Here is a 12,953-nt window from a genome sequence, read left to right on the forward strand (position 1 = left end):
TTTAAACTAAAATCGCAGGGGATAGGAACCTATGCAAGGAGTCAGAGGAGGGGGAATCAAGGACAAGAACAAAAGACAGAAAGGGGAATAAGAAAAGTGATAGGCAGAGAAATCAAGGGCAAGAATCAAACAGGTCCTCAGTGAAAAATAGTGGGGATGGGACAAGTAATGTTAAAAAGACAAGCCTTATGGCTTTGTGCCTCAATGCGAGGAGCGTTCACAATAAAGTGGATGAATTAACCATGCAAGTAGATGTGACCAGGTATGATATAGTCGGGATTACAGAGACATGGCTGCAGGGTGACCAGGGATGGGAACTGAACATCCAGGGGTTTCAGTATTTAAGAAGGACAGGCAAAAGGAAAAGGCGGTGGAGTTGCATTGCTGGTTAAAGAGGAAATTTATGCAATAGTGTGGAAAAATATTAGCTCTGACGATGTGGAATCTGTATGGGTAGAGCTGAGAAACACTAAGGGGCAAAAAATGTTAGTGGGGGTTGTATATCGACCCCCAAACTGTAGTGGTGATGTTGGGAATGGCATTAAACAGGCAATTAGAGATGCATGCAATAAAGGAACATCTGTAATTACGGATGACTTTAATCTGCATATAGATTAGGTAAATCAAATTAGTAACAATACCGTAGGAAGAGGAATTCCTGGAGTGTATACGGGATGGTTTTCTGGAAAAGTACGTTGAGGAACCAACTAGAGAACAGGCCATCCTAGACTGTGTATTGTGTAATGAGAAACGAATAATTGGCAATCTAGTTGTGCGAGGCCCCTTGGGGATGAGCGACCATAATATGATAGAATTCTTCATCAAGATGGAGAGTGACGTAGTTGATTCTGAGACTAGGGTCCTGAATCTTAATAAAGAAAACTACGATGGTATGAGATGCGAGTTGGCTATGATGGATTGGGAAACATTACTTAAAGGGATGACGGTGGATAGGCAATGGCAAACATTTAAAGAGCGTATGGGTGAACTGCAACAATTGTTTATTCCTGTCTGGCACCAAAGTAAAATAGGAAAGGTGGCCAAGCCATGGCTCACAAGGGAAATTAGTGATAGTATTAGATCCAAGGAAAAGGCATACAAATTGGCCAGAAAAACAACAGACCTGAGGATTGGGAGCACTTTAGAATTCAGCAAAGGAGGACCAAGGGATTGATTAAGAAGGTGAAAATAGAGTACAAGAGTAAGCTTGCAGGGAACATAAAAACTGACTGTAAAAGTTTCTATAGGTATGTGAAGAGAAAAAGATTAGTGAAGACAAATGTAGGTCCCTTACAGTCTGAAACAGGGGAATTTATAATGGGGAACAAAGAAATGGTTGACAACTAAATACATACTTTGGTTCTGTCTTCACAAAGGAGGACACAAATAACATACCAGGAATGTTGGAGAACACAGGGTGTAGTCAGAAGGAGGAACTGAAAGAAATCAGTATTAGTAGAGAAATGGTGTTGGAGAAATTGATGGGATTGAAGGCCGATAAATCTCCAGGGCCTGATAATCTACATCCCAGAGTACTTAAGGAAGTGGTCCTAGGAATAGTGAATGCATTGGTGGTCATGTTTCAAGATTCTATGGGCTCTGGAATAGTTCCTACAGCTTGGAGGGCAGCTAATGTAACCCCACTATTTAAAAAGGGAGGTAGAGAGGAAACTGGGAATTATAGACCAGTCAGCCTGACGTCAAGAGTGGGGAAATTTCTAGAGGCCATTATAAAAGATTTACTAGCTGAGCACTTGGAAAACAGTGGCAGTATTGGACAGAGTCAGCATGGATTTACAAAAGGGAAATCATGCTTGACAAATCTACTGGAATTTTTCAAGGACGTAACTAGTAGAGTTGATGAGGGGGAGCCAGTGGATATGGTTTATTTGGACTTTCAGAAGGCTTTCGACAAAGTCCCACATAAGAGATTAGCGTGTAAAATTGAAGCGCATGGGACTGGGGGTATTGTACTGAGATGGATAGAAGACTGGTTGGCAGGCAGGAAACAAAGAGTAGGAATAAACGGGTCTTTTTCCAAATAGCAGGCAGTGACTAGTGGGGTACTGCAGGGATCGGTGCTGGGACCCCAGCTATTCACAATATAATAATGATTTAGAAGAGGGAGCTAAATGTAATATTTCCAAATTTGCAGATGACACAAAGCTGGGTGGGAGACTGAGCTGTGAGGAGGATGCAGAGATGCTTCAGTGTGATTTGGACAAGCTGAGTGAGGGGGCAAATGCATGGCAGATGCAGTATAATGTGGATAAATGTAAGGTTATCTACTTTGGTAGCAAAAACAGGAAGGCAGATTATTATCTGAATGGCTATAAATTGAGAGAGGGGAATGTGCACCAGTCGCTGAAGGTAAGCATGCAAGTGCAGCAGGCGTTGAAGAAGGCAAATGGTATGTTAGCCTTCATAGCGAGAGGACTCGAGTACAGGAGCAGGGATGTCTTGCTGCAATTCGGTTTGATCAGGGATAGTCAGCATGGCTTTGTCAGAGGGAGGTCATGCCTAACAAATTTGATTGAATTTTTTGAGGAGGTGACCAGGTGTGTAGATGAGGGTAGTGCAGTTGATGTAGTTTATATGGATTTCAGCAAAGCCTTTGATAAGGTCCCACACGGGAAACTTATAAAGAAGGCAAGTGCACATGGGATACAGGGTAATTTGATAAGGTGGATTCAAAATTGGCTTAGTTGTAGGATGCAAAGGGTGATGAAAGAAGGATGCTTTAGTGACTGGAGGCCAGTGTCCAGTAGCGTACCACAGGGATCTGTGCTCAGTCCCCTATTATTTGTAATTTGCGGATGACACAAAGACTTGCCGGGTGGTTAACAGTGAGGTTGAGTGTCCTGGGCTACAGGAAGATATAGATGGGATGGTCAAATGGCAGATGGAATTTAATCCTGAAAAGTGTAAGGTGATACACTTTGGAAGGAGTATTTTGACAAGGAAGGAACAGCGTGACACTAGGAAGTTCTGAGGAACAAAGGGACCTTGGCGTGTGTGTCCCTAGATCTCTGAAGGCAGAAGGGCATGTTAGTGGTGAAAAAGGCATATGGGATACTTGCCTTTATCAATCAAGGCATAGATTACAAAAGTAGGGAGGTCATGTTGGAGTTGTATAGAACCTTAGTGAGGCCACAGCTGGAGTACTGTGTGCAGTTCTGGTCGCCACACTATAGGAAGGATGTGATTGCACTGGATGGGGTGCAGAGGAGATTCACCAGGATGTTGCTTGGGATGAAACATTTAAGTTATGAAGAGAGGTTGGATAGACTTGGGTTGTTTTCGTTGGAGCAGAGAAGACTGAGGGGCAACCTGATCGAGGTATAGAAGATTATGAGGGGCATGGACAGGGTGGATAGGGAGCAGCTGTTCCCCTCAGTTGAAGGGTCAGTCACAAGGGGGCATAAGTTCAAGGTGAGGGGCAGGAGGTTTAGGAGGGATGGGAGGAAAAACTTTTTTACCCAGGGGATGGTGACGGTCTGGGAGGGTGGTGGAAATGGGTTGCCTCACATCCTTTAAAAAGTACCTGGATGAGCACTTGGCACGTCATAACATTCAAGGCTATGGGCCAAGTGCTGGTTAATGGGATTAGGTAGGTAGGTCAGGTGTTTCTCATGTGTCGATGCAGACTCGATGGGCCGAAGGACCTCTTCTGCACTGTGATTCTGTGAGTTATACAGGGCCTTGGTGAGACCACACTTGGAATATTGGGTGCAGTTTTCGTCTCCTTATCTGAGGAAAGATGTTCTTGCGATAGAGGGAGTGCAGCGAAGGTTTACCAGACTGATTCCTGGGATGCTGGGGCTGACATATGAGGAGAGATTGAGTCGTTTAGGATTCTATTCACTGGAGTTCAGAAGAATGAGGGGGGATCTCATAGAAACCTATAAAATTCTAACAGAACTAGACAGGGTAGATGCAGGAAGGATGTTCCCGATGGTGGGGGAGTCCAGAACCAGGGGTCACAGTCTGAGAATATAGGGTAGACCATTTAGTACTGAGATGAGGAGAAATTTCTTCACCCAGAGCCTGTGGAATTCGCTACCACAGAAAGTAGTTGAGGCCAAAACATTGCATGTTTTCAAGAAGGAGTTAGATATGACTCTTGGGGCGAAAGGGATCAAAGGATATGGGGAGAAAACGGGAACGGGCTATTGAGTTGGATGGTCAGCCATGATCATAATGAATGGCGGAGCAGTCTCAAAGGGCTGAGTGGTCTATTCCTGCTCCTATTTTCTAAGCTTCTATGACACCCGCTCTGGGGGTTTTGTAGTGTGCTCCCTGAAGGGTCCAGGCATCGGAAGCGCATCTTAAGCAGACCAATGGTTCTCTCTGCCTTGTAAAGGCATGGCTCCTGTTGTACCACTGTACTTGGATGGTGGAGAGGCGTCATAAGACACCTTGTCACCCAAAAGCCATCCACCCAATCAGGCTGGAGGCACAGAAGAGCCTCGGCACCTGGGAGTGTCTCAGGATGTATGCATCATGGGAGTTGCCAGGGTACCTTGCCCAGACTTGCAGAATCACACACTATCTACACATTCATGGAGTGGAATCCCTTCCTGTTGACAAGGCACCCAGCTGATCTGCTGGTGCCTTGATGGCCACATGTGTGCAGTCTAATGCACCCTGGACATGGGGGAACCCAGCAATCACTGCAAAGCCTGGCTGGCCTCGTCCGTACGGAAATGAAGGAAAGTCAATGCCTGCCTGAACAGAGCTTCTGTCACCAGCATGATGCAACTGTGGACAGCTGATTGGGAGACTCTACATAGATCCCGAGCCCTGGAAAGAGCCGGAGGCAAAGAAGTTGAGGGCCACTGTGACCTTCAGAGCAACTGTCATGGGGTGTCCACCCACACAGTCAGATCTTAGGCCCAATCATCTGACAAATGGAGGTCATGGTCTTCCTTCTGCATTGCACCTCAGACATATTGAGTTGGATGCATCGCCGCCTGTAAACCATGGCAGCAGGATAGTGGCATCTTCTGAGGTCCCTTCTGCCTTGGACTTCCTGCTGGCCCTGCGCCCCTTGTGCCTGCGCATCTCCTACCATAGGTCCCTCCCCTGGAAGCTGCATTGGGACACGTGGCCTCCTCTCCTTTCTGCCCCTCTGTTCCTCCTCAGAGGAGGTGCCTCCAGTGGAGACCACAATCCTCATTGCCAGGGTAAGGGAATGCTGTCTGATACTTGGAAGGCTCCACACAGTCCGAATCCTCAGGGGGCTTGGAAGACACTAATGAGTCCAGAAATGAAGCATGGAAATGCTAAGAATGAAGCCCCAATTAGAGATTAAGCTGACAAGTACCAATAAGCCACCAATAGCAAGTTATCTACAAAACTCCTCAATATTCACATAGACAATGATGCTGCTGACCCTTCTTATCCCACCCATGGATGAGGTTTTGCAAACTGTGGCCTGCCCGTTTTGCCCATGTGACGAGCAAAAAATCACACGGGTAACGTTAAATTGACGTCAATTGCATTGTCACGGGCCTTAACTGACCTGTTAATTAATGGTGGGCGTGGCTCCGAATCCCGCACACGCCCTCTGAGCAAAATATCACATGAGTACATGATGACATCCGGACGTTCGCCCAATGTCATCGTGCGTCATTTTATGTTTGAGCGGCTTGGGTGCACGCCCGCCTACTCAGTGAAAAATTCTGCGCTGTGCTGTTTCAGTTAAAAATAAATATCCGTAAACCATCAGAGAATCAGCTTTTTCAGCTTGCGTACATTTATCAGAGTGCAAACTATAACTAGCTTTAGTGAACACCATTTATTGGCTATTCTGTGTAAGCTTTTTAGTTATTTTAAAAATTGTCATTTCAATAGCTTGCATAACTACTCAATGAACATAAAACTAACTTGATGAAATGCAATACACGCAAGCCTCAGCATTTCCAATTTTTAGTTTTTCTCTGTAATTGCAGCAACTGATGCATTCTAACTAAAATTATAATCCAAAGTGTCTTTTTTTTTTAAAAAGAGAACTTAGTGATCAATTAGTTCAACTTGCAACGTCAACATTATTGAAAAGGAAACTTTTGCAGGGCTACAGGAAAATGTTGTAAGTGAATTTCTCTTGCAGAGAGCCAGCGCGGACATGACAAGCCAAATGGCCTCTTTCTGTGCTGTAATCATTCTATGATTATATGATTCTATAAACCTGTAAATTCCAATTGTGTTTCAACCTAATTCTACATACATTTTTTTTAAAGCTCAAATCCATTGAAGAAAATTGAAGTTGGCCAATTATCAGCTCTCTTGTAAAGCCACATCCTTTTTTGGCCACTTGCTGTGCAATACCTGAGTTACCAATATTCTCGCTGTGGCGCACACGTATTTAGTTTTCCAACAAACTATAGCACCAATTCATCACTGGAGCATTGGAATGCACAATGGACTAACTTATGACAATCATTGCCAAAATTACCAATGCAGAAAAATCTAGACTGATTATGGTAATTTACAAAACTTGAAGCATTGTTAAAACAGCTGAAATATAAAGCTTATTAATCAGGTACCTTTTTCTCCCTGAGATGCCAATTCTGCTGGGGCAGACTTTTGCCTACCAGCCAGGGTGGGAACTGCAAGTACCTATAAGAGAATCATCCAAAAACTTAAAAATCTGAATTAATTAAAGCTGGATTTCACATACTTTATCTACCTACTTTGTTGCTGTATTTACCTGTGCCTTTGCATTTCCCACTCTCTGATTCTTCATGTCCATGTTTTACCACTATATTTCTGCAAGATTTTCATAAATTGCTTGTTCTGGTGCCTAGTATCACTCAGTGCCCACTCATTTCCTCACGGCTTCTCTCTTACTCTTCCTTCAAGATTCTCTTCCTTTCTCTCTCTCATTTTCTTCTGCATGTCATCCAATACCTCTGCATGGTTCTCAAATGTGTTCCTTCACTGATCTACTCAATAACAAACTACCTCTTCTAAGGCTTAGGCTAGCCTACGTGGCAAGATAGAAGACAACATGGGCTAGGTACCATATCAGATAGGAAGCAGATTTTGGAAAGACACTGTGACACAGTCTATGGGGTTAGGGATCAGGCCAAGAAGTACTGAAAAACTGGAGAAAATGGAAGTTGGTTTTGACACATGGGAGAGTAGCAGGCAAAGAGGATAGCAGAGAGCTTGGCTGATGATAGAATGTGGGTATATTGAAGAATACTTGTGCGATGAAGAAAGGAGGCTAGAGTGTGGAAGCTCTGTTTGTGTGGGAAGTACATCCTGGGGAAATGAGTTGGTGTGTGAAGTTTTTTTTTGCAATTGGGAAGCACTTGCAACAACCTTCAGCCAGAAGTGCCAAGTGAATGATCCATCTTGGTCTCATCCTGAGATCCCCAGCATTACAGATGCCAGTCTTCAGCCAAATAAATTCGCTGCACATGAAATCAAGAAACGGTTGAAGGCACTGGATACTGCAAAGGGTCTGGGCCCTGACAACATCCCAACAATAGTACAGAAGACTTGTGCTCCAGAACTAGCCGCAGCCCTAGTCAAGCTGTTCCAGTACAGCTACAACACTGGCATCTACCCGGCTATGTAAGAAATTATAGAATAGAATCATTACAGCACAGAAGGCAGCCATTTGGCCCATTGTGTCTGTGTTAAGGAGCAATTCACGTACTCCCCTGCCCTCTCCCCATATCCCTGCAAATTCCTCCTTCCCAGATTTGTTAAAGACCTAATAAAATGGGTGCTGCTGACAAGTTTAAAAGATGGTTATTTATGCCATAGAAAATGGCCTGTAACTTCCGCACTCTCTAGCATCGGATTTTGGGGGTACCCCAAAGTTGCACTGGGGAATCCCTCTGGGAAGTTCCCAGGTGAGGGTTTGCACAGCAATTTCCCAGAAGTGCACACTTCCTCTGCACAATTGCACTGCACTGGGAACCACCCGAAAATGTGATTTAAATCGCAATCTTCGGATGGTTCCGCCAGGCTAATACAATAGTTACCCAGGAAAAGTTAGAAGAATTAAAACCTCTTCCAACATCTGAGTAACTATTGTAAAGACCCTAACCAACCCCACAGGACTCCTCCACACCTCCGACCCCAAACCCCCCCCAACCCCCGACCAATGGGACTCCCCCAATCACCCCCCTGAGCTCCAACACTCCTCACACCTCCCTCTTGAACCCCGACACCCCTGGACATCTGACTTCCACCTACCCCCTTTGGAACTCGGACAACCCCCAACAACTGCCCCTGACCTCGAACTCCCCCCCCACCCAGACCTCTGCACCTGACCTTGGAACCCCCCCCAACCCACCCTGGGCCTCAGACCCACACCGCCGCCCCCCCCCCACCCCAACCAATGACGCCCCCCACCTCAGACCACTTCCCCCCGCCCCCGACCTCAGACTGCCCCCCCAACCTCAGACCCCCTGACCTCGGACGGTCTATTCCCGCACCCCTGACCCCCGTGGGACTTCCAAACGCTGCCAACTTGAACCTCCGACCAACACCTCCACCCTGATGTCCAAACCTCCCTGACCCCCCCTACAGACTTCCAATCGCCCTCCAACCCCTTTAAACCTACCTGCTTTAGGGCGGCAAGTGCTGTAAAATAGGGGGCATGGCCTCTTTGAATATGCTGGAGCTACACTTCGCTGGGGCCTGCAAGGAGTCTTTCGATGCAGGCCCCAAGCAGCTCCAGCAAACAGAAGTGGCAATGTAGTTTTCAAATGCGTCCTTATTTCTTCTCATTTGTGCGGGCCAGCACTTTCCGACACTAGTCGGAAGTTACAGTCCAGTATTTATCTTTGTAAGTGGAACTCAGTAAACCACCTGCTAAAAAATATTGGTTCTAAATATTCTGAGTACATGCAAAAACAGGCAAGACTTTATTTGATTAAAATTGCCCTGGTATGTCCCGTCCACAAGAAGTAGAACAAGTTCAATCCAGCCAATTATCACCCATCAGTCTGCTCTTGATCATCAGCAAAGTGATGGGAGGTGTCACCAACAGTTCTATCATGGGACACATACATGGAGAGAGCCTGCTCCTTGATGCTCAGTTTGGGTTCTACCATGGCCAGTTGGTTCCTGACCTCATTACAGCATTGATCCAAGCATGAACCCAAGAGCTGAACTTGAAAGAGGAGGTGAGAGTGACCGCCCTCTATACAAGTCAGCATTTGACCAAGTGTGTCATCAAGGAGTCCAGGCAAAATTAAGTCAATGTAACCAGAGGGAAAATACCCCACTTCTTGAAGTCATGCCTAGCACAAAGGTCATGGTTGCTGGAGGCCAATCACCTCAGTTCAGGACATTGCTGCAGGAGTTTCACAGGGTAGTGTCCTGGACCCAACCACCTTCAGCTGCTTCATCAATGACCTTCCCTCCTTCATAAGTCAAAAGCAGAGGTTTTCATTTATGATTGCACAATGATAAATACCATTTGCAACTCGTTAGAGATTGAGGCAGTCTGTCCATATGCAGCATGACCTGGACAACATTCAGGCATGGGATGATAAGTGGCCAATAACATTTGTGCCAAGCAATGACAATATCCAAAAAGAAAGAATCTAACCCTTTCCCCTTGACATTCAATGGCATTATTATTATTGAATCCCCACTATCAACATTCTTGGCAGGGGGGTGTGTACCATTAACCAGAAACTGAACTGACCAGTCACATAAATACTGTGGCTACAAGAGCAGGTCAGAGGTTTGGAATTCTGCAGAGAATAACTCATCCCCTGACTCCCAAAAGCCTGTCCACCACCTACAAGGCATAAGTCAGAAGTGTGATGGAACACTTCCCACTTGCCCGGATGAGTGTTGGTTCCAACAACACTCAAGAAGTTCATCCCAGAACAAAGCAGTCTGACTGATTGGCCCTCCATTCGCCATCTTAAACATTTACTTCTTCCACCATTGTCGCACACTAGCAACATCGTGTGGCATTTTCAAGATGCGCTGCAGCGCTCACCAATGCTTCTTTGACAGCACCTTCCAAACCCACAACCTCTAGCACATAGGAGGACAAGGGCAGCAGAAGCATAGGAACACCCCCAACTGCAAGTTCCCCTCCTAGCCATACACCATCCTGACTTGGAACTATGCTGCCATTCCTTCACTGTTGCTGGATCATAATCCAGCTGAACTGTATGTGGACCTGCACCGATGGTTCAAAAAGGTGGTTCACCACCACCTTCTCAAGGCTAATTAACGATAGGCAGCAAATTCTGGCCTTACCAGCGACACCCACACCCCATGAAAAATAAAAAAAAAATTCCACCTTAGAAAAATACGTAGTTTGTCCATATCAGGGGGCTTAAGGTTTGGGAGAGTGCAGGGGTTCAAGGCTTTGACAGCTAGGATGAGGACAGGAAGGAATAGCGTACAGCAGACATACATAGTTACAGTTTGAGAGAAACAGAAGCTGCAGCAGCAACCACAAACACAAGGAAACTAGAATCCACCACAGATCAGCACTGACAGCAGCAATTCAGTAGAGCAGTTTACCTGCCTAGGTATTACATCACCACCGATAAGGAAATAGGTAATGGGGGAGGCGGTGGCAGGTGATAATGTGACTGGGCTAGTAATGCAAAGGCCCAGAGTAATGTCCTGGGGACACAGGTTCAAATCCCACCACAGCAGCTGGTGGAATTTAGATTTGATCAATTAATAAACCTAGAATTAAATGCTAGTCTTCGCAACAGTGACCATGAAACCATTGTCGATTGTCGTAAAAACCCATCTGATTCAATAATGTTCTTTAGGGAAGGAAATCTGTTGTCTTTATCTGGTCTGGCTTACATGTGACTCCAGGTCCACAGTAATGTGGTTGACTCTTAATAGCCCTTTGAAATGGCCTAGCAAGCCATTCAATTCAAGGGCAAATAGAGATGGGCAGCAAAAGCTGGTCTCACCAACAACGCCAACATCCCATGAAATAAATAAAGTAAAAAAACAATCGACTGTCCAAGGCCCATAGCTCTTTTGGCCGCCTCTCAAAGCATGTCTGACAAAACCATTCACTATACAGCTCTACCAAAACTCAAGTATATGGAGCGGCTGTCATTGTAAAGATCAGAATCATGGGTTCTGCACAGAAAGCAAATGCAACTGCTGGAGCGCTTCTATCAATACTGTCTTCAATCCATCTTGAATATCCGATGGCAAGACTACATCACAATGAAGCCCTTAGCCAATTTGCCCAACTTGAATTCATTCTCTTGCAACATCAATTGCACTGGACAGGACATGTGCCAAGCATGGAGGATTCCAGAATACCAAGAACAGTGCTTTATGGTGAACCATGGTCCAGCAGGCGAGACCGTGGCACACCTCGCAAATGCTTCAAAGAGAGGCTAAAAAGTCAGCTCTCTCTGGCTGATGTTGACTAATGGGTGTGAGAGGAGACAGCTGATAGAGATACCTGGCACACAACAACCAGGAAAGTAAGTTACAAGTTCAAAACAAACAGATGCCAAGTTGCTGAAGAAAGTTGCAGACAACGGAAGGAATCTATTTATACCACTGCCGTTCAAAACCAGGAGTTCCTCTACCCCAACTGCTCAATCGCCTGCAGATCAAGAATTGGTCTCTTCAGTCACCAAAGATCATGCCACCTACCAAAGAGACAAGCCTTCCCATGATCTTCGCCTGTGAAAACCTGCCATCATCATCATTAAAGTTTGGGATAAGAGAGGGAGAACTGTGGACAATGGCATCTGAGATCACTCAAAATGAACTCTCACTCTTCAGTGTCCCTTTAGTCTCTTCAGTCTCTCTTAAAATAAGAGAGAAGACAGATTTTGTAAACATTAATGGAGAGGGGTGCTTATGAGGGAGCTGAGTACTCCAGGTGAACATAGGGAGCAGCAAGCTCTACAAACAGGTGAGCATTGAAAGGTGTGAGTGAAATAAGATTGGAAGATGTTAAATGCCAAATAAGCAGCAGCCCAGGACAGGTTCTGCTTCTAAATATAACACAGGCCTTGAGTGTAAGCACAGATCTGGGAGTGCCCAGGCTAAGCAGACAGCCTAGGTGTGGCTGCATTGTCAGAAGTAATGAGTGTATGAAGAACAAGCAAGTGGTGCCAGAGTTATGAAGTTATGAAGGTGCTTACATGTAGGGAATGGGCCAGAGCTGTCAAAAGAAAATGAGTATGATAAATGTATGCCTGTTGTGTTTGCTGGGAGGGGTAAAATTCTTCAAGCTCTGCTGTAAAATACTTTGCTCTAATATTTTAAGACTTTCTTCAGTCATGGTTTGGTTATACAACATTTCCACCCTTGAAGATAAAGATCAACAAAATATATTGAGGGAAAAATTGGATAAGGCCCATTTTTGGCACAGGGATTGTGTTGCACAAACTCCTCATCCCTGATCCCACTGTGCTGCCTTCTGATATAAATGATTTCAGGATGCAGCCCAGCATGAAACACGCTGCTGATTGGCTACGTGCTCAACAGACAGTCCAGCAGTTTGTGTGAATAGCACAATGCACAACTAGCATGGACCTCTTAAAGGCAGTCTGCCCCTCTTATAGGGGAGCTGCAGTGAGTCATCCAGCAAGCTCTGGCTTCAGATGCCCTTCCTTTCCCCCTTTTAAGGCTGTGTCTGCTTGGTCCCTGAACCATCTCCTCATATTTAATTACTGTTTTGGCCAACAATTTTTGATTCCAATCCACCTGGGCCAGATGCCTTCTCAATTCACTAAAGTTAGCCCTCTTCTAGTTTAGTATTTTTACACTTGATTTCCATAACTGCTCTAAACCTAATGATATTACGATCACTTCTCCAAATACTCTCCCACTAAGGGATGCTTTGCTGGCCTCCACTTCATTCCCTAGGAATAGATTCTGCATCGCTTTCTCTCTCATTCGGCTGGAAATACACTCATCTCAACACTCATCTTCAGGAATTCCTCCCCCATTTGCCCTTTTATTAG

General features: G+C 45.3%; 1 protein-coding gene across 1 annotated transcript in view; it reads right to left on the reverse strand.

Moving 5' to 3' along the window:
- Positions 1-12,953, reverse strand: part of spag17 (sperm associated antigen 17) — a 327,444-nt gene that overhangs the window by 262,186 nt on the left and 52,305 nt on the right. Inside the window, exon 11 of the mRNA XM_041210903.1 lies at positions 6,549-6,621. Coding sequence (XP_041066837.1) covers positions 6,549-6,621 — 73 coding nt within the window. The remainder of the gene's footprint in view (positions 1-6,548; positions 6,622-12,953) is intronic.

The sequence above is a fragment of the Carcharodon carcharias genome, chromosome 18, assembly GCF_017639515.1.
Source record: "Carcharodon carcharias isolate sCarCar2 chromosome 18, sCarCar2.pri, whole genome shotgun sequence".
In the NCBI taxonomy this organism is placed as follows: domain Eukaryota; kingdom Metazoa; phylum Chordata; class Chondrichthyes; order Lamniformes; family Lamnidae; genus Carcharodon; species Carcharodon carcharias.